The sequence below is a fragment of the Lissotriton vulgaris genome, chromosome 11 (assembly GCF_964263255.1).
Source record: "Lissotriton vulgaris chromosome 11, aLisVul1.2, whole genome shotgun sequence".
NCBI lineage: Eukaryota > Metazoa > Chordata > Amphibia > Caudata > Salamandridae > Lissotriton > Lissotriton vulgaris.
The window spans coordinates 655605278-655633165 of record NC_141699.1 but is presented as its reverse complement, the minus strand read 5'-3'; the positions used below and the strand labels follow the sequence as shown (position 1 = coordinate 655633165).

The following is a 27888-nucleotide window of genomic DNA, read 5'->3' as shown; positions in this document are numbered from 1 at the left end:
GGTCCTCAAGTGCAGGACGTACCCAGCCAAGTGCCGGTGCAGCTGTGCGCTCACAGCTGGCTGTCGGGCAAGGTACCGACCTAGGGGACTCTCACAGGGCGACTGTCCGTCTTTGCAAGTGGATTGGCTGCTCGTTGCGCAGTCAACTCGAGAGCTCGGACCGGACGGGTCCTCCTTCACTTTGCTCTCGGGCTCCCGGTGCAGTTGCGGTCACGGTGTTCGGGCCAGCGGCGGCTGGTCCTCACTTTGCTTTCGCTGTTGCTCTGGGCCCCAGTCACGGTGGTCAGGTGGATGTCGTTGCCTTGGAGGAGATTCCTCCGTCGGTACTGCCACGAGGAGCAGCACACCCAGTTGCTTTCTTCAGGGTGTAGCGCCCACTGGTCCTGGGGCGCTGGTCAGGGGGCAAGTTCAGTTTCAAGCCCTTGGAGATCTTTTAGCAGAGTTCGGCACAAAGTCTTGTAAAGCAAAAGTCTTTTCGTAGTCTTTCCTTTTTCCTCTCCTTCAGCAGCAAGGCACCTGACACAGGCAAGAGACAGCACTCTTCCTTGTCCTTCCCGGTCCTTCTCGTCGGGCAGAGTTCCTTCTGTAGCCCAAACAGGATCTAATTTTCAAGGAGCAGGGCTCCTTCTTTTATATGGCATTTCTTTTGTTCTCGCAGGCCAGGGGGGCCTTTGCATAGCCACTCTCAGTCCTTGAGTACCCTGGCGGGTGTACTCCGGCTTCTGCTTTCAGTGTGAGGGGCAGGCGCATCAGACGCCCCACAGGAGATGGAGCCAGCATTGTGCGGACAGGGGCAGCCAGAGTACCTTGTTGATGGGGCTTCGCCCTTCCTGGGCCAGGTGTCGGCTGAGTCATCCGACGCTCCCCAGGAGGGTGGAGCCAGCATTGTGGTGGCAGAGCACAGCAAGATCCAGAGTCAAGAGCCACTCCTACCTCCCACTAAGGTGTAATCTGCGCCTTCACCACCTGTCATCCTCCCAGCCCTGTCACTCACACGTCCCAGACAGTCAGATACACATACCAGCAGAGGCGGGCTGAAATGGTTAGGCAAGCAAAGGCTAACTTTCTAAAAGTAGCATTTGCAAACCCAGGATACTAAAATAAACTTTACTAAAAAGAAATATTTTATCATCCTGAGTTCAGGCATACTAAACACAACGCGCTACTATGCTCCTTGAGCCTGCTGGGATTATAGGGTGTAATAACTCCAGCAGCTCAGTCTGGCCTATTGGAGCAAGTAGCCTTCAATAGTGAAATACGGTTTTGGTTGTAAGTCACTACTAGGACATGCCACACACATCAGGGCTTGTCCTACCTTACACCTACAACGCACCCTGCCCGCAGGCCTACCATAGGGGTGACTAATATGTAGTCAAGGGAAGGTTCGGGGGCTGGCAAGTGGGTGTACTTGCCCAGCTAGCGTGACAGTACGAGACCGCACGCGGGTTCTGCGGTCGCAGTTCCCAGACACATCTTTACGGCTGCTTCGGTGGGTGGCGCAACCAGCGCTGCAGGCCCACCAGCAGTATTGGCATCTACAAGCCCTGGCACTCTCTAGTGCACTTTACTAGGGACTAACAGTAAATCCAATGAACCAATCATGGACATCAATCACATGTACAATTTACAGTAGGGAGCACTTGCACTGCGGCACGGGTCAGCCGTGGCGCAGTGCCCTGAGTATCGGAAAACCAGCAAAACATCGGAGGCACATCAGCAAAAAGTGGAAGGGAGACTCACGCCAAGGTGCCAGGTCTAACAACGGGTGGGAAGTCTTTTGGCCATGGTGGCTTGGTGGGAATTAACGTGGTCGAGAGCCTCATCCGGAGATACGAATGGGGCAGAAGGTGACTGGGGTTGGTGAAGGACCTTGGATAAGGCCTGGCTGTTGCTCTGCTATCCTTAAAGCACTCCAGCTCTGAGTCCGCCTTCTCACCAAAAAAGACGAAAGCCATCAAAGGGTATGTTCATGAGCGAAGTTTGGACGTTCCCCGATAAAGCCAGTGGTTCTCAGCCATGCATGTTATCTAAGGGCCGTTGACAATGAATTTGCTCTGCCCAGTTAATGGGTTGTATCCAGTACCTATCTGATGGTAAACTTTGCATTGTCTCTGTCATTTGCAATTGTCTGTGACAGTATAGCTCGGGCCTCCTCCAAGGACATGGAAAGCACTTGCGCAACCGAATACCAGTTTGTATGAGTGTATTGACCCAAGAAGCCCACAGTACTAAAAGACCGCAGTGATAGGCTGGCAAAAGAGAGCATCCTCTTACTAAAGGTATTCAGCCTCTTGGATTCCCCATCCGGCGGAGTGGTAGGAAACGCACCTGGGTTGACTAGGGACATGAAGGCTTGGACCACCAAGCCCTCTGGGATTGAGTCCCGGGTAAGGAAACTGGTGTCCCTAGGTCTGGGGTGATGACGGTGGACAATTGTCCTGTGCATGACTTGGACCAGACCCAGAGTAGGACATCAGTAAGGGCTTCATTAAAGTAGGGTCTTGAAGGGGAAAGTCTTGGTTGAAGCACCTCTTTCATGGCGTTTGCCTTGACTGCCTCTAAGGGCAACTGAATGCCCAAGACCTTTGCACCACCATAGCAAATGAGACACCCTACTCCATAGCCACAGTAGGGGGAGACTCCAAGCCAGTGTTCAGTGGGGTGTCTAACCCACTGGCGTCTGCTAGTTCCTCATACCAGTTGTCCTCTATGTCATCTAGGGGATGCTGGTACCCATAAGGGTCTTCAGACCCATTTCATTTGTCTCCCTCTTCCGGCCAGTCAAATGAAAAAGACACTGGCTCTAAATTGGAGGGCATGGTCCAGGTCGGTGCTGGCATTGGATGACGTGTGCGTGGCTCTGTGTCGAAATTGGGATGGGGATGGACCGCAGTGGGATGTTGGCGGCGCCCGGGAATGTCAGTACTGGAGTAGGCACCAAGGAAGTTTGCGGTCTTGTGTGCAGAACCACTCCAAATATAGCACGAGATCCAAGGGGCCCGACTGGTGGCAAGTGATGCTCAGATATGAAAGACAAGAGTTTTTTGGCAAAACAGGAACAAGTTTGTTTAATAAAACGCAATGGCAGGGAGAGTCTCGACAGAATGCGTCTGAGGAAAGTATCTCAGTGTACAACTTTTAGTGGCCATCATATACATCTTGTGAGGTACAATAAAGTAATTTCTGCATTCTTGAAAGAGCATCTCAGTCATAAATTAACAAGCTTGGTAATCTGATAAGAACACCAATGGCTCTAGACCTCCGTGAGAGCTAGTGTGGGTCATGGGTATGTGTCCAGATGTCCGACAGGAAGAGCGTGTGATCACTACGTATGGTAAGCATGTTGTGCCCTGATTGGCAGAGTGTTCCTATATACATGTGGTATCTAACTTTGTGGTATTTTTGGGGAATACAAGCCTTTGGCCAAAGTATTTTATTGGGGCCAATTCCTCAGATCTGTTTGTGGTGCAAATATCTATCTGTGGAATCGATCAGGGTTTTCTCTGGTCGCACGTTTGTCTTTGGGTCAAGATAGACACCCACCTGTGAATTGTTATCCAACAGGCATGGGTAAGGGTCACAGGACCTGCCTGACCATGAACTCTGGCTCGGGGTTGACCGGGAGGTCTCCTACAGCAATGCTATGAGCTCATTGAAAATAAAATGGCAGTCACTAGTGTCATTTTTATCGACATTCTCAACTTCATCCGTATAGTTGTCATAGCGTACATCGATATTGTCTTTACTCATAATGACATAGTTATGCATTCCTAGATCAGTGCGTACATCAATTTATTTATTTTTTACTGGTAACAACATTGTCATTCGTAGATGGATTTTGGCATACACTGACATTGTTACTGCTGGTATCGTCACTGTTGTGGAGGCATAGATTATGGCATACACTAACATTGCATTTATGGGTATTGACACTTATGCGGCAACATGTCATGGCATACACTGACATTGCATTTATTGATCTTGCAGTTGCCTGGCCTGCAAACATTATGGAATTCATTGACATCGTATTTGGGCCTGCCCATTTCATGGTATTCATTGAATTCATATTTATTGATTCAAACACTAAGGTGAACCCAGGAAAGGAAATCGAGTGGGAGCCCCTCCCAAACCTTTGGAGCCAAAGGTGCTCCAGAGGGGTTCGACCACCAAAATATCAGGTGCATGGACTCAGAACTTTTTAGAGGAGCGGGAGTCGCTCTAGGAATGTAGGGAGGGGGACGCCGGTACGGGCTCTGTAGAGGAGCAAGGCCTGGAGTGTTGACACTCCCACGCCTTGTCCGAGGACTTGGACATGCGTGGTAAAGTCGAAGACCTCTTCAACTTCTTTGACTTCTTCTTTCTGTTGGACTTATTTGACAACTTGGACCAAGGTAACAACCATCAGGTGTGGCTCTGCAAGCAGTCCTTTGACCTTCTGTATGACCAGGATCGTCAGCGTCGCTGGTTCGTCTGATGTGAGGCGGTGAGGAGCTTGAGCTTCAGTGCCTTCTAGAGCATTGTGCAATAGTCCTCGCAGGTCTTAGAGTAAAAAAACATTGAGTGTTAGCTCTTTGTGGATCTGCACTGAAATGGAAAGAAAATAACTTACATCAGCACGCTGGAGTGATGCCTATATAAGCAACAAGCACAGCACTTTCAGTTTGGATAACTCCAATGGGGTGCTGAATGACGTCTCCTACCGGTGTGCAGGGGTAATGCTTGAAAGTTTCCGGAACCAGTCTGACGCCTGGGGAATATTCTAAGGTAAGTAATATGTGGCTAGAAGTCTCTATCAGATTTCCTAAGGATAAAAGGTCTAACGTTAAAATAGAGAATATTTAACGAAAGATCCAATGCTTTCATGTGGTATCAGTAGCAGATACTCCGGGACTGATTAAAAAATGTAAGCTTCCACATTTGTGTTTATTCTTTCTCGGTTTTCACCAAACTGCGATTTCATAGTAACTTTACAACTACGGAGACTATGCAGTAGGGGCATAGAACTCTGCAGATAAAAAGATAGGTCTGCTCTATCTTTTTATATGTGGGGTCTCCGCCCTGATTGTGGAGCCTCCACAATCATAAACGTACAATTAAATCAAAATGTTTGTGAATAAAGAGAAAGAGCAATCACAAACGTGTAAGTTTACACTTATGAATCAAGCCGTCAATGCATACCTAAACATTGGAAAATGTCTTATAGAAATAAGCATCTGTACATAGTAATATAAACACAATAAAAATGGGAGAATGTTGAATACAATACGTTTTTGTCAAAAATAACTACTTTGTAACTTACTTTCCATTTGGTTCCATAAGACACAACGCCCTCCTATCACAAATGCACCTATACAATGCATCATGACGCATTCCTAGAAGATGACCAATCTCGTGACTCATTTGCAATGCAGAATTTAGTTGAGTTGCAGATGAAAACTGAAATAAAACATATAAATCAAGAAAATAATTAACAGCGAATTTTGTTCATACTTAATGTTTAGGAGGCATTAAAACTATTAAATTTAATTTTGCAGAGACAGTAAACAATGTCTGGATGCTTGGTTTAACTAGAACTGATGCTGGCATTCTAAATTGGCCTATTACACATTGATTGATAGGCCCACTGGCTTTACCAAAAAATCTAAATTAGCTAATGGGCTATCTTGTTTTTTTCATATGTTATTTGAATGTGTACTTATTTTCATATTTAGCACTAAACTCTGAATGGCAGTATAAAAAGCACATGCTTTGCCCAACTTGCATTTGGGCAAATGATTTTTGCTTGACAAGAACTTAGACGAGATTTTTGCACACGGCCCTAAGCAAAGCACTCTGCCTGGGAGAACACTGAAAGTTCATATGACATAGTCATTCTAAAACTATTACTTTGAGTCCATTAACAATGCAACATGTTTGACGTATTTTAAGCAATTATTTATTATATAATCGGTTTACTTGATAGTAGTGCATGCGGTTTGTACAATTACAGATATCCTCTATTTGAAAATCATAAATGGGAATTAAAATATCCTTTAATGTAATTCTGGTATTCCTATTCCTTGCTTTCGTTCCCTCATGAAGTCAGAGTAGGGCATATGCTCACTCAAACATACAAAATGTGATAGCAAGGAGGCTTGCAATAAGTCTAATCCCTGGCAATTGCTCAGGGTAGCATTCCAACCTATCGGTCATTTGCCCACCATGCCACCTCAGTTTATACCCAGCGATTTCAAAATCCATCCTAACCCGGCTTCAAAAGGAACAGTCCAGCCCGAGCTGCCAGATCTTCCCTGAATCGCCACACAAGTAACCTAAGATCGGCGTCGCCTCAACTGGCGCTAGTCAGTCGAGTGTAGCTTGGTTCCAGTGGCGCCATGAGCAACGGACCTGTGTCTGTACAGATGGAATGTCATTTAGGCAAACACAGTTTAGTTTTGTTTAGTTTGTTTCACCTTCAGCTTAACCCTGGGTCGCTGCAGCTATTAGCAGCACTGCATACACAAAGGAACAAGTGTAAGGCACTGAAACATTTGAAAAATAAATTGACAAGACACTAAAGAGATCCGACAGCAATTTATAAAGATAGACTGTATTTTTATGTATTTTTAGATACCACAATGAAAAAGATTCACTCGAGGGTTCCAGAGATATAGAATTTACAAAGTACAGTAAATTAAAGCATTTCACTCAACCACGAACAATGTTAGCGATTCAACAAACTGGACACAAAGGAATTGATTATGAGTTTTGGTGTTTTTTATCGCACATGATAAATAACGATATCACAGGTAGGTTATTTATTGGAAGAAATAAATAACACCTATTACGACCTTGTGGGGTAAAATGTGCGGATATTGATATTTAAAGCTCCAAAATCCACATGATACAGTATATACCGTACAATTTCCCGTTAAATTTTAGCAGGTTTGACCTGCCGAAATATAACAAAGTTTGAGTTATTTAATGCATCCGATAATTATCAAATGTGTTCAATAAAACAAAACTTGTAATTCCCACCCGTGTGTAAACAGTGTTTACTCATAGGTCAGAATTAACCGACTCACTCATATTCAGGCCCTCAGAAACCTTTTCACCAAAAAGTTGGGCTACTTTTGCGGTCACTTAAAGTCACTTTAAGCGAACAACGCCAGTAGGAAGCCAGTCAGGGAGGCCATCAAGGTACTCAGAAACTGTTAGCTCATCAGGTGAAGCAGTCCCCGATCAGTTTAAGGCACTTTATTCCCTTTGCAATGGATTCCCATGAAAGTAGTTTTGATACAAGGGATGAAGGATGCTCAAGGATGCTGTGGATGTGATGCGGTCGATGGCAGCCTTCCTGCTACTACTTCTTAGTACACAAATGTGGTGAGGCAGTTCCAGTCACAGGTTCCACTTCCCTGAAAGTCCTTTTGGTGCTGGTAAAAGTTTAGTCACCACTGGGCTATCAGTTGTCTGGTACTGCGGTCACAGCCAAATCCTTCCCTGGGCAATAACTCTGCGTTTTTGCAACCAAGCTGCATCTAGACGACTCAGCGAACTCAGGTGCAACTTTGAGTGTTGGGTACTCTTCTCTGGTGCTGCACAGTGGCAGTTGGAGGCGGCTTGAAGATTCTGGGCTACCAACTTGCCCCAACAGGCTTCTCAGCTATTGTGGCCCAGTGATCCGAACAGGAGGTCAGACAACTGACCCTTGGAGTCTATTTGCTTTGGCTGGGCTCTGGAGACGACCTCTCCATGAGCAGGACAAAGCAGGCACAGTCCCTCTTCTTTGCTAGCCTCCAGGTTCAGCATGTGCAGTCCACGCTGGTGCAGCATCTCTTTTCCGGTTCCATGGTGCAGCAGAGCATTCCTTCTTCACCCTCTTCCAGTGCAGTCGAGATATGAGTTCTGGGTGCCAGGGGTGCCCTATTTAGGTTCAGAAAATGCCCTCAGGGTAGGTTGCCAATGGGCTACCAGGTTCCATTCCTCTTGATGACCACTTCCTGAGAGGTGAGGCATCTGGCTATCCCAAGATGCACCCTTCTGCCTACTCCTAAGCTGGCAGAGCCCCCCTCAGTGTCCAGAGCTCACTAGCCAAACCTAGAGGTATGGCTACCAAGGGGGCTACACGCGCCTGAAAAAATGGTTTCATAACAGGTTCCCCATCTCCTTCCCGGGTGCCAGCTAGTCTGTTTAAAAATGAGGCTGCCCCTCTCCTAAGTATCCCCATTTGATCTTGAAAGGTGGCTTCAGCTTTGAAGCTCACCTTTCGGGGCAATACCCTTGTGGCTTTCTGCAGGAGGGAGGTAACACATCTCTCCAGTGCAGATCCCTATTGTCTCCTTTCCTGGGAGTCGTTTGCATGTCTCCCTAGGAGGGAAGAAAGCTATCTCGGGTTAAAGGTCCTTGTGAAACCGCTAAGGGCACAGAAGACTGAAGGCAACAAAGTGGCAACATTGTAAAAGTTGCACACTGTTAAATGTTAGATTAATTTCGACTTGAGAAACAAGTCGAGTGTAATGCAACAAGTTATTTTATGACTTGGAGTATCAACTTAGGTCGCATTGCTCATGAGCCAACACAGCTGAGGGGTCAATGTGCAACCCTGTACTTGCCAATGGGGCAACCAAGTCTTTCCACAATAAAAAAAACTGTTTAATGTTTTTTCTGCCAGAACATGTAAAATACAGGTTTTGCCCATGATATATGCTGCAACATGCCTTAGGCCTGCCATTAGGGTGACTTACACAGATTTCCGAGGGGCATTTGACTTTGCTATGGCTTTAAATGGCAAAGTAGAGCTAGCAGTTCAAAACTGCTCTTCCAGTTTGCAACAGTGAATTGGGAGACTTGTTTTACCTTTGTCACACCCAGGGTAGCACAACCAGTGCTGCAATCCCTGGGTGATTCTCTAATTTACTGTGATCCTCTGGGTCTTTAGGGTCGGCCTGATGCTAGTGAGGACTGCCACAGAGAGGACCCCCCCTAGTGCACCAAGCACAACCGCTGCCCACCGGGTTCTCCGTGTGCGTGTGACAGAAGCGCAGTATGTGTTGTCTGTTTCCTACGCTATGTGTGCCACAAGTACAAACACACGGACAATAGGCAGGTAAAGAACTGTTAGGATGTTTAATGTCACATCCGAGATAGAGCACACAGTAAATAAAGGAACAGAACAAATGAAAAGTCAACAATACCCTTCACCGGTCAGCAACTCCTTGCGGAACCCCTCCTCGGCCGACAATGCCGAGCGAACCGTAGGGACCAACCGTCCTCCGCAAGAGCACACGTCCAGGTAGCTCACCAACAGAGGGCACTGTGCAAAGTAGCGGCCGAAAATGCCGCTCGAGCTCCGCTTGCTGCGTTAGGGTTAAAGGTGGGCTGCAGTGTTGGGGAACCCGCGGTTATTGTCACCGCTTGGAACCCCTAATGTTCTCGGAGACCTATCTGCTCAGGAGGGGGTCTCTCGGTCAGCGCCACTCGTACCAACCCCCTTGGTAGCAGGCAGGCAGGCACTGAGGAAATACAAAGCAGGGCGGATTGCTCCATGAACGTTGTTGGCTGCAACGGTCCTGGTAATTCCCAAGGGTCCAAAGAACAAGAAAGGGAGACAAGTGCTAGCCTCGCGCTTCTCCCGAAGAAAGCTAGTCACCGCTAGCGTTCGGCAATATCCGACCCTGTATCGTACTGGCGACCGCCATTTATGCAGTAAAGCCTGCGCATGCGTCGCGCATGCATCGCGCATGCGCCGCGTACAGCCTTCTGGGTATTGTAGTTTCTATGCGGTGGTGACGCTGCCTGCTTACGCGCCGCTGATCGGGTCCAGCATCGGAATCAAGGGGGGGGGGGGCAAACCTGACAGTACATCCCCCTCCCATCAAAGGTCCAGCACCGGGCGGGCCTTAGAAGGGTGCTTCCTGTGGAACGCTCCCACCAATCGTGAAGCATGCACTCCCGAAGCTGATTCCCACGACTGCTCCTCAGGGCCATAGCCCTTCCACGCCACCAGGTACCATAACTTGCCCCTGCTCCACTTTGAGTCACGTATCCCATCCACTTCGTATTCCTTCTCTTCGCCCACCACCACCGGACACGGGACCTTCCCCCCGACCAATTCCGAAGGCTTGAGCAGGGAGACATGGAACACCGGATGGATACGCAATACGCAGATGTGAAGGCAGGCTCAGCCTCATATTCACCGGACTGACACATTCCGTGATGCAGTACGGACCCACGTACCTGGGTGGAACACGCTGTGTTTGCGGAAGTGCAGGTTCTTAGTCGATACCCAGACGTGGTCCTCAACTCGGTACAGCGGCCCCGGCCTCCTGTGCTTATCGGCGGAAGCCTTGTATAAATGATAGGATTTCACAGAGGCACAAGTGTCACACGCCTTCACCCATTCCGTAACATCCGCTTTCAAGGAAGGCCACCAGAACTGCTGAGCGAGGTACTCAACCGTCTTTTCCAACCCCGGATGACCAGCACTGGGTGCTTCGTGACACCATCGAAAAGCTGGTTTCCGAAGACGCAAGGTGGGAACCAACAGCTGTCGCCCATGTATGGGTATCCCATCCTTCACTTGCAACTCCCTGTGGCACCGCAGTCAGGTTTTCCACGCAGAGGTCTGGACTCCGCGCTGCACTCCTCCTAGAAAAGCGGCCTGTTGTATTACCCCTAACACCTTGGCAGGGTGGGTGATGGGACCGATCGTCGAGGAGGGTTGTGTTGACCGCTCGGATTGACGCAACAGAGCGTCTGCCTTCCTGTTCTCCACGCCTGGTCTGTAGGAGATGTTGAAATGAAAGCCCGAGAAGAAAAGCATCCACCGCAACTGGCGGGGAGTGAGGAGTCTAGCCGCTGTCATGCACTGGAGGTTCCGATGGTCTGTGAACACCGTCACCACGTGCCTCGCCCCCATCAACAGATGCCTCCAATCTGTGAACGCCTCCTTTATGGCCAGAAGCTCCTTCTCTGCGATATGGTAGTTTCACTCTGCATCGTTCAGCTTTCGTGACATGAAGGCCACCGGGTGCAGTACGCCCGTTGATGCATGCCTCTCGGACAAAACTGCCCCTAAAGCCACTGCTGAGGCATCTGCCTCTACGATGTATGGTTGTTCCGGGTCCGGGTGTGCAAGGATTGGAGCCGTTATGAAAGCCTGCTTCGGTTCCAGGAAGGCTGCTTGTGCCTCAGAGGACCAGAGAAATGGCTGTGACTTACGTAGTAGCTGAGTATTCGGAGCAACGAGACCAGAGAAACTGTCTATAAACCTCCTGTAGAAGTTGGCGAAGCCGATGAAGCACTGCACGTCCCTAATGTTTTGTGGAACCGGCCAGTCCTTCACCGCCTTGACCTTCCTCTCTGCCATCTCTTGCCCGTCCGGGCTCAGCATTATCCCCAAGAACTCCACCGCTGTGATGTGGAAATCGCACTTGGTGAGTTTGCAGAACAGCTGGTTATCTTGCAGGATCTTCTGGACTGTCGACACGTGCCCAACGTGGGCTTCCACCATATCCGAATATATCAGGATGTCATTTATGTACCCCACTACATAGACGTCTAATATCTCCCTCAGTACATCTATCAAGAAGTACTGGAACGCAGCAGGGGCGTTACAGAGCCCAAAGGGCATCACCAGGTACTCGAAGAGACCGTATCTTGTGTTGAACGCTGTCTTCCACTCGTCCCCTGTCCGCATGCGAACCAGGTGATAAGCCCCTTTGAGGTCGAGCTTCGTGTAAATCCTAGCCGTATTTACTTGCTCTAGTAGGACGTTGATGAGCGGAAGGGGATAACGGTTCTTCACCATGATGGCATTGAGAATCCAATAGTGCACACAGCTGCGCAACTCCCCGTTGGCCTTTGGGATGAAAAAGAGGGGGGACGCCGCTGGAGACTTGGAAGGCCTGATGAAACCCATGTCCATCATCTTGTCCAGATAAGAGCGCAGGTGGAGGTTCTCGGTTTCTGTTGGAGCGTATAAACGCCCACTTGGTACACACGCTCCTGGTACCAAGTCGATTTGGCAATCGTACTGCCTATGCGGGGGTAGCACCTCGGCTTGGACTTCATCAAACACCCCCTGAAACACATGGTACTCTCACGGCCTTTTCGACCTCCTGAGACGGGGCTTGTGTTAGCCTTTCCTTGTTCAGCAACATCCCGCAATGCCGCAGACAATGAGGCGAATCCAAGACGACTACTCTGGCAGTCCAGTTTATCCATAGATTGTGTGTTTGCAGCCAGGGCAAACCCAGTATGACTCCATACTGCGGGGCTCGTATGATGCCGAAGTCTATTGCTTCTTGGTGTCTTCCCTTGTACCTGACTTGTAGCTCGCATGTACACGTCTTCCGGTACTTCCTTCCGTAACAGGCAAACGCCTAGGCGACGTGCCTCCTCTGCATCCATGAACAGGCCCGTGGCCCCTGAATCGATCATCGCCGCCGCCGAAACCCATTCGTTCTGTACTAGCAGTTCCAGGGGGATGAAGAGGTGCCTTTGGTTCTGTTGGTCATTGTTGAGCAGTGAAGGGATGTAGCTGCGACTCCGAGAAGCCCCTTCTCTATTCCGGGAGTCCGTTAGTTTTCCGACTGTGGGTCTACCGCTGCTGTAAACAGCCTTCCAGAGCGGAATCTGCTGGCTTTAGGCTTCGCAGGACATTCACGCACGAAGTGGCCTTTCTTCCCGCAATACAGGCAAAGGCATTGTTTGCAACGGGACTCCTTCTCTGTGGCGGCAAGACTGGCTCTGATGGCCCCTATATCCATCTGTTCGGGCCCCTGAGACGGAGAGGCCTCGGACAACCCTGGATGGCTGCTCACAAGCGGGGCTTTGTCCCCCTTCCTATGGACGCCTCGTCGCTCACCCATCCTGTGCTCCAGTCGCAAGGCCAGACCGGTCAGACCCTCACAGGTGTCCGGCTGGGGATCTATCTGCGCGATGACGTCTTTTAGCTCCTCGCTTAGCCCTTGGTGGAAGAGCGATGCCCTCTTGGAGTCAGGCCAGTTGGTTTCCGCTACCAGGCGTCTGAATGCGTTTAGGTAGTTTAGCTGCCCCTGGCTGCCCTGTCGTAGCTCCAACAGTTCTCTATCTGCCGTGTAGGAGTCGGCTCTGAGATCGAACACCTTTATGAACGCCTCCCTGAACGCTTCCCAATCGTGCAGGAGAGCGTCGTCTCGGCTCACAAAAGGCACAGCCCGCTGAGCCGCGTCTCCTGCCAAGTAGGAGATCATGAAAGCTACTTTGGCTTGGTTTGTGGGAAAGGACTTGGGCTTGCATGAGAAGTGCAACGCCACTTGAGTCCGAAAAACCTGCACTTTGTTCAAGTCCCCGGCAAAGCGTTCCGGCGTTGCCAGCGGAATGGAGACCGGCATCTCCACTACCACTGCTGCTGGTGAGGTGGGGTGTGCAGTCCCTGCACCAAATGGATTCCTTTGGCTCCCATCCATCCGTGCCCTAAGGCAAGCGGTTTCCTGCCGCGATACGTCCAGCTCGGCTTTGACCGCCGCCAAGGCCAACAGGACGTACTCCATCGTGGCCATTACGTCTTCACGCCGACCAGTAAGACGATTGGTTATAGGTCGGATTTTTTGTGATCCTCTGGGTCGGCCTGATGCTAGTGAGGACTGCCACAGAGAGGACCCCCCCAATGCACCAAGCACACAGGCTACCCACCGGGTTCTCCGTGTGCATGTGACAAAAGCGCAGTATGTGTCGTCTGTTTCTTACGCTATGCGTGCCACAAGTACAAACACACGGACAATAGGCAGGTAAAGAACTGTTAGGATGTTTAATGTCACATCTGAGATAGAGCACATAGTAAATAAAGGAACAGAACAAATGAAAAGTCAACAATACCCTTCACCGGTCAGCAACTCCTTGCGGAACCCCTCCTCGGCCGACAATGCTGAGCGAACCGTAGGGACCAACCGTCCTCCGCAAGAGCACATGTCCAGGTAGCTCACAAACAGAGGGCACTGTGCAAAGTAGCGGCCGAAAATGCAGCTCGAGTTCCGCTTGCTGCGGTAGGGTTAAAGGTGGGCTGCAGTGTTGGGGAACCCGCGGTTATTGTCACCGCTCGGAACCCCTAATGTTCTCGGAGACCTATCTGCTCAGGACGGCGTCTCTCGGTCAGCGCCACTCGTACCAACCCCCTTGGTAGCAGGCAGGCAGGCACTGAGGAAATACAAAGCAGGGCGGATGGCTCCGTGAACGTTGTTGGCTGCAACGGTCCTGGTAATTCCCAAGGGTCCAAAGAACAAGAAAGGGAGACAAGCGCTTGCCTCGCGCTTCTCCCGAAGAAAGCTAGTCACCGCTAGCGTTCGGCAATATCCGACACTGTATCGTACTGGTGGCCGCCATTTATGCAGTCAAGCCTGTGCATGCGTCACGCATGCGCCGCGTACGGCCTTCTGGGTATTGTAGTTTCTATGCGGCGGTAACGCTGCCTGCTTACGCTCCGCTGATCGGAGGGCGCAGAGTCGGAAAGGAAGATGCGGCAAGCGCAGTGTGTCCAGCATCGGAATCAAGTGGGGGGGGGGGGTTGGGGTCCGGGGTGCGAACCTGACATTTACAGGCCCTTGGTACCATATACTAGGGACTTACAGGTAAGTTATCCTATTCCAAAAGGGTGTAGACAATATAATATACACATTTTGAGGTCAGGGCACTGAGATCTGGTTAGCAGGAACTCAGTGCACTCTCAGAGTCAAAAACCAGCAGCACAAGTCAAAAAACCTGGGGGTGACCATCCAAAAAAAGAGCAATTTTCTTACATGGACCCCTCCAGATGAGAGGTGATAAGAAACAAACCTTTATCCAGGTACTTATCATCTAAGTGGAAGGACTCGGAAAGGCCATCTGCAATTTGCATGGCCAGTCCCAGTTCTGTGTCACACTGTAAAGTCCATACCTTGTAGGGAAATGGACCACCTCAACAACTTGAGGTTCTCTCCTCTCAACTGCATCAACCATCTAAGCGGTCTGTGCTCAGTTTGAACTCTGAAGTGAGTACCAAACAGGTAGGGTCTCCGGTCCGTCCTTCAGGGACCAAACCACAACAAAGATTTTCCTCTCACTGGCACTGCAAAGCTGCTCTCTGGAGAGGTGTCGCCTGCTATTAAAGGCAACTAGCAGATCCTGCTCAAATTATTTACCCGTGACAAAACAACCCCTGTCTCACATTCAGAGGAATCTTTCTGAACAATGAATTCCTTACTGATGTCAGGTACCTTCAAGATAGGTGCTGAGTTCAGAGCTTCCTTAAGGGTGTCAAAAGCCTTTTGACACTGGTCAGTCCAGATGACTTTTCTGAGAGGGTTGCTTTTTGGAGGTACGTTCAGTTAGTGGTGCTACTATGGTACCATAAACTTTCACATATTTCCTGTTGTACCCAGTCAGACTAAGAAAGGCGCTGACTTTGATCTGAGTCTTAAAAGCTTTGCAGGCCAGAAATGTCTGGATCTTGAGTTGAAGTGGCTGTACACGGCCTACACCAACATGGTGGCCACGTACACAGCAGAGCCTTGCCCTATATGGCACTTGCTTGACTTGATAGTCAGGCCGGTCTACTGCAGGGCCTGAAGCACTTCTTTAATTGGACCAAGTGAACCTCCCAGATGGTAATAAATACAGCTATATTGTCCAGATAAGCTGCATGAAAATTTCCAGACCTGAAGTTAATCGATTCACCACCCTCTAGAAGGAGGCAAGTGCATTTTTTCAACTCAAAGGGCATCACTTTAAATTGAAAGTGACCTTCAGATGTGGAAAAGGTAGACCTCTCCTTATCTCATGTGTTTTTTGTTTACATCTCTTTATTGGAGTTTACAGTAATAGAACAATTTAAAAACAACTCTGGGGGTCGAGCATGCCCCGCCATTCACAACACAGAAGTTCCTCTAGTCTTGGCTCTCGAGACCTCTCCATAAGCAGGACAAATCAGGCACAGTCCCTCTTCTTTGCTAGAAAGCAGGAGCAGTTCACGCTGGTGCAGTATTTCTATGCTGGTCCTATGGTGCAGCAGGGCTTTCCTTAGTTGGACCTTCTTCCAGTCCAGACAAGATCTGAGTTCTGGGTGCCAGAGGAGCCCTAGGTTTGGAAAATGTCCTTAGGGTAGGTTGCCAAGGGGCTACCAGGTTCACTCCCTCCTGATGACCACTTTCTGGGAAGTGTGGAGTCTGGCTATCCCAAGATGCAGCATTCTGCCTACTCCTAGACTGGTAGAGCCACTTTCTCTATGTTCAGAGCTCCCTAGCCAAACCCAGAGGTATGGCTATCAAGTGGGCTACATGCTTCAGAAAATAATTGTTTGATAACAGGTTTACCCCTTGCTTCCACGGTGCCCGTTATTCTGCCTAAAAATGGGGCTGCCCCTCTCCTAAGTATTGCCCATTTGATCTTCAAACGCGGCTTCAGGTTTATAGCTCGCCGTTTGGGCCAACACCTGTGTGGGTTCCTGCAAGAGGAAGGTTAACACCTCTCTCCACTTCAAGTCTCTATTGTCTCCTTTCCTGGGAGTCATTAGAATGTTTCCCAGAAGGGCAGAAAGCTGTCTCAGGCTCTAACTCTTTTCTGTAACCGCTAAGGGAACAGTAGACTGAAGGCCACAAATTGGCAACTTTGTAAAAGTTTCACACTGTTACTTGTTATATTATTTTCAACTTGATGAAGTCAGGCTTAATGCAATGAGCTGTGTGATACCTTGGAGTATCAACTTTGGTTGCACCGTTCTGGAGTCAGCACAGCTAAGGGTCAGCGTGTAACCTTGTACTTGCAAATGGGGCAACCAAGTCTTTCCACAGTAAAACAACAGTTTCACAATTTTACAGCCAGAATGTGTAAAATACGTGTTCTGCCCATGAAATATGCTGCACCTTGCCTTAGTGCTCGATATCCGTGATGTCATGAGTGATGTCACTGACCATGTCATGAGTGATGTAATATGTGACGTCATCAGCAGTGCATTGCACGCGCAAGTTATAGTGAGTCCAACTAACTATAACGTGGGAATTTCAATGGTTTTATGCGAGTAAAACTTCATGCTAATTATAACTGGTGTGAAACCTATGTTTTTTTCAGTGAATTTAATAGGTTTTTTAAATGCTAATTCCTAACTATAACTGGTGTGAAACCTATGTTTTTTTCAGTGAATTTCATAGGTTTTTTAAATGCTAATTCCTAACTATAACTCGTGTGAAACCTATGGTTTTTTCAGTGAATTTCATAGGGTTTTTAAATGCTAACTCCTAACTATACATAGGGCCTCAAACCTCTGAAATGTAATATTTTTTATAATGAATCCTATATTGTATACTTATATAATAATATTTTTTTTTTGCCTTGGTGCGCGCTCCCGGTGCGCGCCTCGGTGTGCGCACCGGAAAGCGCAGTTTTTCGGCGCGCCCCGGGGCGCGCACCGGTTAGCGTCCCGTTAGCGCTATTGCCGCGAACGAAAACATCATCGTGACGTATCGCGTAGCCGCGTCCGCGTGATACGCACGGCGTAAGCGCACACGGAAGCACTCGAGCGAATACGATCGCGCAACGTAAACATCCGACGCGCTTACTCGACGCGACCCGGGGCACCGCGTAAGCGCGTCGGGTCATGTGACCTGAAAATAACACTTTTTATTGGTGCAGAACAGTTTTGGTTTCCAAATGATGAAAGCCCGGGTCATGTGACCTGAAAATAACACTTTTCAATGGTTCAGGACAGTTTTTTTTTTCCAAATGATGAAAGACCCCACCTTTTTTCCTTATTCTGACTTTGTCCTTTGACTGAGGAAGACCTGTTTGAACATCTTTGAGAAATATTTTGTACTTTAAAATGGCTACAGTAGCAGCAGCAGCTGGAGCATCTGCACCACCACCACTACCACCAAGAGGACCACCACAACATTACATTGGTGGTCAAGAAGAGAAGGAGGAGGAAGAGGAGGAGGAGGAGGGGAGAAAGTGGCTGCAAGAAGTCAATACCCCATACAAGCCAAGGCAGCACATTGTATGGGAGTTTTTTTTCTATATCAGAGGGCAAAAAGAAAGTCAATGCACCCAAGGTGACTTGCCTAATCTGTGGCATGGAACTTTCAAGGGGGAACCCTAACAAAAAATATTCTTTTGGTAATAATACCATGATTAGACACATGCAGCGCAAGCATCCGAACAACTATTCTGCTGCAGAGATGAGAGAACTAGCCAGTAACCCTCCCCAATCTTCAACCACCACCTCCAAAAGAAAGCAACCCACTCCATTGGGACCGGAGATAAGGGAGACGATCCCTTGCATACAACCACGCTTTGGGGAATTCAGAATTACATGTATTTTTTGTGGTTAGACCATCTCCTATGGTGAACAGAGCATAAAGCTCATCCTCCTTGCTGGTGACAACCACATATGCCCCAAAAAACCCTAATTTTTTCCAGATTTTTTTTTTGCTCCAGTTGAGCCATTTTGAATTCCCTGTTTTTTGTTTCTCCCCATAAAAATAACAAAAAAAATATAAAATAGTTCATAAAAGCCAAAAAAACTACAAAATGTTAAAAAAACATTACAAAAATATAAAACAACAAAAAGAAGAAAAAAAAAGTTATTTTTAGAACTACCTCCAATTTATAAAAAAAGGCTACATTTTTAAAAAACTCTGTCATTCTTTTTTCCCCATTGTACGCTCCCCGGTCCACTCCCCGGTGTGCGTACCGGGCGCTCCCCCCGTGCAAATCGAATTAAAAAAAAAAAATGTTTTGCCCCGCGGGGCCCTTTTATGACCCCCACATCAAACCTAGGGGATCAGGGAGGGTCTACTCTGCCCCCTTATGGTCATTTCCCCCTTTGTTTTTGCCTCCTCTTTTGTCTCGATCTTACCGAGACACAAGATGGCGGCCGCGCCGGACTGTTTCGAATGTTTACAGACACCCAAGAGCCAATCAGCTTTCCGCGCGCAAGTCGCGTAGCGCGCCCGGAGCGCTCCCCGGTGCGCGTACCGGACCGCGGCCATAGATATATATATTTTTTTGTACCTAAATTACTCAAAATCCAATGGAGCACATATCTTGAGACATAGCAAAGGCACATCGGGCTACCAGTCCCTACAATTTTGCCAAGTTTGGTGGAAATCCATTCAGGCGTTCGGGCTAAAAGTGAGGTCGACCGCCCTATGGAAATTAACATGGGGAAAACACGTTTTGGGACTCCCCTTTTATCTCGGCCCCCGCTTGAGGAATCCCACCGAAACTTTCAGAGAAGGACCGAAGCGCCGCGAGGCAAATTTGAGGAAATTTTCAGGCAGATTCCTCAACCGGCGCCAAAGTTATTTACAATAGAATGTTGAGATTTTGCATTGTAAAAAATCCTAAGTATAACTACCTACTGGCGACCGCCAGTAGGTAAAAAAAAAATACAATATATATATATATATATATATATATATATATATATATTCACTGAAAAAACCATAGGTTTGACACCAGTTATAGTTAGCTGGAAATTTTACTGACATAAAACCAATGAAATTCCACGTTATAGTTAGTTGGACTCACTATAACTTGCGCGTGTAATGCACTGCTGATGACATTACATATTACATCACTCATGACATGGTCAGTGACATCACTTATGACATCACTGATGACAGACCTCCTTTAAGTGTAATGTCACCCTTAAAACACATATTGGAAAATAGAAATTAACATTTTCCAAAAAATGGAGATACCCATACCAGTTACAGCAACCAATTCAGTAATTCCACCATCTATATACACATTCTGTCATTCACCAACAGTTCTATATAGTCACTCATACATATACTCGCTCATCATATGTAGTGATACACCTATACATTCTGTTACACACCACAGTCATCGAAAAGTTACTCACACACATACTCACACATGCAAATAAACTATTGAACATCCATTTATTTGCATATACAACTATACACACACTACCACGTTACTTCTAAGGAAACTTATACATACTTACTCTCTTAAACAATCACTTATAGAAACACATACTTATTTAAACAGAAATTCTTTCAATCTCTCACTCTCACATATACTCACTTATATACATCAATAATCACATATACTAGATTAAAACATATGTAGTTACTGATAAACACAATAATAAGACAGTCATTTACTTACTAACACAAACATATACACACTCATCCACCCATACAGTCCTGCACATATGTAGTCTTCAAAAAACATAGAAACAGTGAGTCAGTCATTGATGGATCTATATCATAAGTAACACCCCCACCAAACCATAGAGACACTCATACTGATACTAAAAAAACATCTAATAACCCATATACACACACATGTAGGTACTCATCAACCCATGCAGCCACTTATTTACAAAGTGAAACACTGATACATATATTGAAATATTTAAACATTACTCGCTAATATATGTATTCAGTAAGATACACTTAATAAGCCAGTTATCCAATCATTTCTTTAAAAAAAAACATTCATTAAGACAATAATTTAAACATTTATTCTTCCCTCCACCTTTACATATACATATATAAAACATATTTATTTTTTAGAAAGATACACATTCACTGGATGGTGTCATAAGTGATGTCATTGACCATGTCATGAGTGATGTAATATGTAATGTCATCAGCAGTGCATTACACGCGCAAGTTATAGTGAGTCCAACTAACTATAACGTGGAATTTCATTGGTTTTATGTCAGTAAAATTTCCAGCTAACTATAACTGGTGTCAAACCTATGGTTTTTTCAGTGAATTTCATAGGTTTTTTAAATGCTACTTCCTAACTATAACCTGTGTAAAACCTATGGTTTTTTCAGTGAATTTCTTAGGTTTTTTGAATGCTAGTTCCTAAGTATGAAATCACGTTCGTAACTAGATAGTGTCACCGCCTACACGTCCTAAGAAGCGCATGTAAAGTCATGTGACTTGAAAACAACACTTGCAATTGGTTCTTAGTAGTTTCTGTTCTGGAATTTACACAAAGCACTCCATTCACTTTCCTCACAATCTTTTCTACTCTGAAGAGACAACAACGTCGAGCATCTTCCAGAAAACTTTGCTGAAATGGCTGCCCTTCCGCATTCATCTTCCGAATCTGAAGGAAATGAGCGACCACCGTTAAGAAGAAAAAAGGAATCTTTCATTTGGCAATTTTTCACTTATCCTGAAGATCAAAAGAAAGTGAATGCGCCAAAAGTAACCTGCACGATATGCAATTCGGAGCTCTCAAGGGGAAATCCAGATAAAAAATATTCCTTTTCTATACACACCATGCAGCGGCATGTTAAACAAAGGCATCCTGAGCATTATGCAAAAGCATCGACAAGAGCCCTGGCCACGCTATTACCATCAGAGGTGGCCAGCACATCTTCTGGTGGACGACCTGTATCTCCATCGAGTGCTGAGATGGACTTGAGACCATATCTTGCGAAGGTGCATATGAAATGCAACGAGTGTGGAGAAATTCTTTTGTATGGAGAGCAGAGCCTCGTTCTTATTAAACTCAAAATTGAAAGTCACAAATGCCCCAAGAAAAGATACATTTCTTCACTTCATTTTCATAGTATTACATACTGAAAAATGTAGTACCAACTTTAAGAAATCGAAAGCATCATAACACTTCTTTCCCCAAAAAAAAAACTCTTTCTACCAAAACGTGCTCCAAGAGCATATTATGAGATGTTTTTTCGCCGCTTTATTTTAGTGCGAGACCGGGTGCGCGCACCCTCCTATCGCGTACAGGACCTGAGACTTGCATGTGAAGTCATGTGACTTCAAAACAACACTTCTAATTGGTTCTTGGTAGTTTCTATTCTGGAATTTACACGCAGCACTCCACCCACTTCCATCACTTTCTTTTGTACTCTCAAGAGAGAACAACGTCGAACATCTTCCCGAAGACTTCGCTGCAATGGCTACCGTTCCGCATTCATCTTCCGAATCTGAAGGAAATGAGCGACCACCTTTGACAAGAAAAACGGAGGCCACGCTATTACCATCAGAAGTAATCAGCACATCTTCCGGTGGACGACCTGTATCTCCATCGAGTGCTGAAATGGACTTGAGACCATATCTTGCGAACGTGCACATGAAATGCACGAACTGTGGAGAACTTCTTGTATACGGAGAGCAAAGCTATACTCTAATTAAACACACAATTGAGAGTCATAAATGCTCCAAGAAAAGTTAAATTTCTTCACTTTATTTGGATAGTATGACATACTGAAAAATGTCGTAGCAACTTTAAGAAATCAAAAGCATCATAACACTTGTTTCCCAAAAAAAAAAAAAAAAAAAGTTCTTTTCAGAACTAACTCTTTCCACCAAAACATGCTCCAAGAGCATATTATAAGATGTTTTTTCGCCGCTTTATTTTAGTGCGAGACCGGGTGCGCGCACCCTCCTATCGCGTACAGGACCTGACACTTGCATGTGAAGTCATGTGACTTCAAAACAACACTTCTAATTGGTTCTTGGTAGTTTCTATTCTGGAATTTACACGCAGCACTTCACCCACTTCCATCACTTTCTTTTCTACTCTCAAGAGAAAACAACGTCGAACATCTTCCCGAAGACTTCGCTGCAATGGCTACCGTTCCGCATTCATCTTCCGAATCTGAAGAAAATGAGCAACCACCTTTCACAAGAAAAACGGAGGCCACGCTATTACCATCAGAAGTAATCAGCACATCTTCCGGTGGACGACCTGTATCTCCATCGAGTGCTGAAATGGACTTGAAACAATGTCTGGCGAACGTGCACATAAAATGCAACAACTGTGGAGAACTTCTTGTATACGGAGAGCAAAGCTTTACTCTAATTAAACACAAAATTGAGAGTCATAAATGCTCCAAGAAAAGTTAAATTTCTTCACTTTATTTGTATAGTATGACATACTGAAAAATGTCGTAGCAACTTTAAGAAATCAAAAGCATCATAACACTTGTTTCCAAAAAAAAAAAAAAAAAAAGTTCTTTTCAGAACTAACTCTTTCTACCAAAACGAGCTCCAAGAGCATATTATGAGATGTTTTTTCGCCGCTTTCTTATAGTGCGCGACCGGGTGCGCGCATCCACCTATCGCGTACAGGCGTCGAGACACGCATGTGCAGTCATGTGACTTTAAAACAACACTTCCAATTGGTTCTTACTAGTTTCTATTCTGCAATTTACACGGAACACTCCACCCACTTCCCTAGAAAACCAGTTTATCGAAAAACTTTTAAAGCCTCCTCTTATGAAATATTCGACATCAATCACATAGCAGAGTACTAAATAGCACTATATACACTCCGTCCCTTAATTATAAGAGACTTGTTGCTATGTAAAAGCAACTTTTGTTTTCAAGCGATAATGTGAAATGCTGAGCCTGTTACACAATTTGCTTTCACATATATGTTACTATTCTCCTTCGAGCACTAACACTGTAGAAAATACCACCAATAGCGGTGACATTTTTTACACCGACAACGGGCGATTTGTATCGCTTAGAGCCCTTACAATTATAAAGTTTTATTTCCTAAGTCTCTGATCTCCAACTGTGCAACGTGGCTCCCCTGTGTGTTGTAATAAGGTCCATAAACAAAAACTACAGGGCCAGCATTATAAACATGCACAGAACCACAAAACGACAAGAGCCACCATGTTGATATATATCCTTAATATAATAAACCTCTGAGAATAAATACATATTTCCCTGGCACCCCATAACACAAATGTGGCGTCCTCTGACTCTGCTCCATTACCAAACACCGTAACTCCCCGCCCCCCTCACTTTTCACTAAACTCCGCACTCCACCCCACCCGGACCCCCTATTACTAACCCCCAACCTACCCTCCCTGCCCAAACCCACCATGAACCTCAAACCGCCCCTAGAAAACTTATAAGACACAGGATTACTAAAACTCAAAGAATACGCAACAGGCAGATAATGTAAATAGTACATAAAGGCACATATTTTTTCCATAATACTATTTAAAAAAATGTTCTATTTTTTATAAATCTATCATGCATCTGACCCTCTAGAACTGCTTTCAAAACGTGAACTATAAACCTCTACTTTTCATTTTCAAACCATACACTTTCATCTGACCCTCTAGAACTGCTTTCAAAACGTGAACTATAAACCTCTACTTTTCATTTTCAAACCATACACTTTCAATTACATTATTTTTTTTTTCACAATTCATGTAATGTTACACACCTTTTCTAAAATACACCAGTCCCTATCATTTATAAGGATTTATTTTCAGTCTTCATCAGTGACACTTTCTTAACATATAATGGAAATCACTGTAACTTTTTAAACGACAATGCTAACGCGGTAAAAATAACCCTTCATTTGCTTTCCTTTAAGAATGCAGACTATGTACCCCACGCATGCGTTTCTTGATCTTTGTATTTGGCAGCGAATACCGACCTTGAATCGGAAGACATGAACAAGACCGCCATTGTCACATTTAAAACTGAACGTTGCATCTGCTCACACACATATCTTTCACTAAGCTAACATTCACAGAAAACAGCATTGATGTAAAAAAAAATTGACCTTGCTTTACAACTCCCTCAAATCACTCCCTTATTTTTTAACGCATCCTCCAGTTAAAAAAAAGCTACTTTTTTGATAACTACTAAGCAATATATAAGTGACTAGACTCCTAGAAAATGTATCAACTCATTCTGCTCCTCTCAACTGCATAGCCGGCGACCTAATTCTGTGGAGTTGCTATACAACCAGCGGTGCTGCGCCGTTTCCTTTACCATCTTGGAAAATTCAAAATGGATGTCCCTCCTGCCTTCGCAAACGAGCCGGGCCACTTAGAACTATTTCGACAGAGAATGCTTCTGTACTACGGCACCTTACCACTCTCAACTTTGAATACTTCATATCGATTATCATTTCGATATTCGTATTTCACCTGTGTGCAGCCTGTATTTCATTGCCTGAGCTGTGATTTCACGTGGGCCCTGGATTTATGTCTCTGCAATTTGGTACCTCCTGAACCGAATTACAATCACCTCATGAATCCGTTACTTGATCATGAACAGCTTTGTTACAACGGAGGGTTTATGGCCTTTGCAGCGATACAAGGAGTTCTGGGTCATTGGTATATATTCGCAGCGGCGCAAGATTTCCTAACAGAGAGCTACATCGAAAACCCACTGAGCTGCCCAATGATGGTAAAAGACGCTCCAATAATGACAGATCATGAATGCTCCTTTCATCTTCTCAATTGGATGGCTGACATGTTTTCAGATGATAACAATGATTTCATGTTAGAGGCACTTGCTGCATACTTTGCCTACACAATGGACGGTTAACTCTTTCCTAACAGCGAGCTACATCGAAGACCCACCGACCTGCACTCTGATGGTAAAAGAGGCTCCGATTATAACAGATTATCACTACTGCTTTACTCTTTTCCATTGGATAGCTGACATACTTTCAAATGATAAAACTGATTTCCTGTTACAAGCAGAAGCTACCTATTTTGCCTAAACAATGCTTCAATAACTCTCATACAAGCCATTGACGTCCTCATTTCCTTTTGGTTTTCTATATTCTTCACGTTCTTTTCCATATTTTCTTTTGAAGAACAGACCTATTTGCTTTACTAACAGTGGACATTATGATTTCGTGTTGTTTGACAGCTGATTCATAAAGTAATGATGTATAACCACTTGCATTTTCATATATCGTTCCTAAACTGAAAGGCCAGAGACCTTCTTCCATTTAATAAAATATAATATACTTCCTTATAAGAGTGTACAATGTTTTTTTCCAACTATATTCATTTTTCCTCAACTATAGCGTTTGTATTCCATGTACTACTGACAATACCAATTACTGTGTTTTTTGCAATTTCTGTACTCATAGTACATAATGATTTGCCTTTAAAACAGTACATTTCTAAATAAACATTTCAAATATTCACGGTTTCTCTTTTAATCCATAATCTCAACTGAAATGATTTCATATTGAAAAACTATTCATGGGCTCCACATAACCTTAACTGCAGACACTGAAGACCTTATTTATAAAGACCTTCCGCCGCCAGTGCCTCATTTTTTAAAATGGGAAAAAGTAACGCACCGGTGGCGCAAGGCCTTCATAAATAAAGTCCTGAATGTTTTCTTTTCTCGACCTCACTTACTGATACTAGAACCTGCAAACCAATTACGGCCCGTGAACTCTTTCTTAGTAGGTCGCGCACCGTAAAGACAGTTATACCACTGTTAACATTTTTTTTTAACTTTTACTAAGCACCGACACAGTTCCGCTTTACTCAGAGTTAATCACTGCTCCCACGCTTCTACAGGCCAGACGCTATGTCGTATTTCTCTCCTTATCACCCTTTCATCTCCACAATAACAAACAGTTCTCCGCCTGCCACCAGAGAACAGACTCAGATGCAGAGGCACCAAAGAGTGAACCCATCACCAACTGCCATCTCCGGCTGTTTCCATGGTTACACCTCATTCTGCACCTTGCTGAAGGCACAGGTCAAAAGTTCATGTCTTAACGTTCTACAACAAACTAAGAACACTATTTTCCCTCCAGAAACACCTGCCAATACACAGCTCTGTTACATATCTTGTTTTTTCACACCCAATAGTACTTTTCGTTTAACATAAACATTAACATGGAACGTACAGTTCAATCTCCACTTGTTACAATCAACCAATCATTTTTATTTTTTAAACCACACCCAGCCTCTTCCTTTTTCTTTATTTAGAATTTCAACTTCTAACTACCATTCCACTTCCAGAACCGATCGGAGGACGACTACAAATCCCTTGAAAATGAAGGTCTGGCTAATAGGACACAGTTATATTCACTGGAGTGAAAAATATGCAGTAAGCAGACGAATTTGCAACCTTCGGCTTACCAAATATACACATAACATGGATTGCCAAAAGAGGATTGAAATGTCACCAATTGATTCCATTGGTGAAAACTTTTATGCATCTCCCAGAACCAGACCTTATAATTATGCACTGTGGTGGGAACGATCTAGGCACAATCACTGGGGTAGGTCTGGAAATGCTTCTAAAAGACACCTTTCGACAATTGATGACACTTTTTCCTCGATCTGCCTTGGTATATTCCAATATATGCCAAAGACAGAAATGGAATTGGTCCAATCAACATTGTGCACAATTTGAGAAAGCAAGGAGACATGTAAATAAATCTGTTTCTGCGTTCCTCAGAGATTATAGCATGGGTTCTATTTACCACAACAACTTGCGATACCACATGCAAGACGTCTATAGGAGAGACGGTGTTCATTTCACGAATGAGGGAAACAGAATCTTCCTCTGCAACATCAGGCTCTGCATCGGTACTTACTTATAAATGCAGAAAACACTCAATTAACACAAGGGCTCTTTTCAGAGCCACCTTATATCTAAGCACTCAAACTTCTGATTTATCTCCATTTTCACACTCTTGTGAATAAGTGTGCGCGACCGGGTGCGCGCACCCCGTTATTTTTTTCCCGAAAAAAAAATATCTTTTCGCGTTTAAGGGCCTTACTGCACACCCCGAGAAAACCTACGCAGCAAGACAATCTCTACCTTCTCCCCTTTCCATGTTTCAACGCTTTGAAATGAACAATATATTTACTCGCAGTGACAAAATGGCGGACAAAACTTCCTGATTTCCTTCGAATCGAACGTTAACAGACGTCACGCAGCAAAAAAAATTCCGCTCACGCGCAGCCGCTTGGGTGCGCGCACGTGTGCGCGCCTATAGATATATAATTGACTTTAACTTTAATTTTCTCAACAACTACTGAACGGATTTACACCATTCCAAAAAAAGCGTAATCTGCGAACAAGACTCTACACTTTTGGCAAATTTCTTATAAATCCATTCAGCCGTTCGACCTGTAGCCGA

General features: G+C 45.4%; 1 protein-coding gene across 1 annotated transcript in view; it reads right to left on the bottom strand.

Annotated features, from left to right (window-relative positions):
• The window catches only part of LOC147683291 (disintegrin and metalloproteinase domain-containing protein 9-like), a 2469977-nt gene that overhangs the window by 1278197 nt on the left and 1163892 nt on the right, over positions 1–27888 (bottom strand). Inside the window, exon 11 of the mRNA XM_086944815.1 lies at positions 5300–5436. Within this exon, the coding sequence (XP_086800941.1) occupies positions 5300–5436 (137 nt within the window). The remainder of the gene's footprint in view (positions 1–5299; positions 5437–27888) is intronic.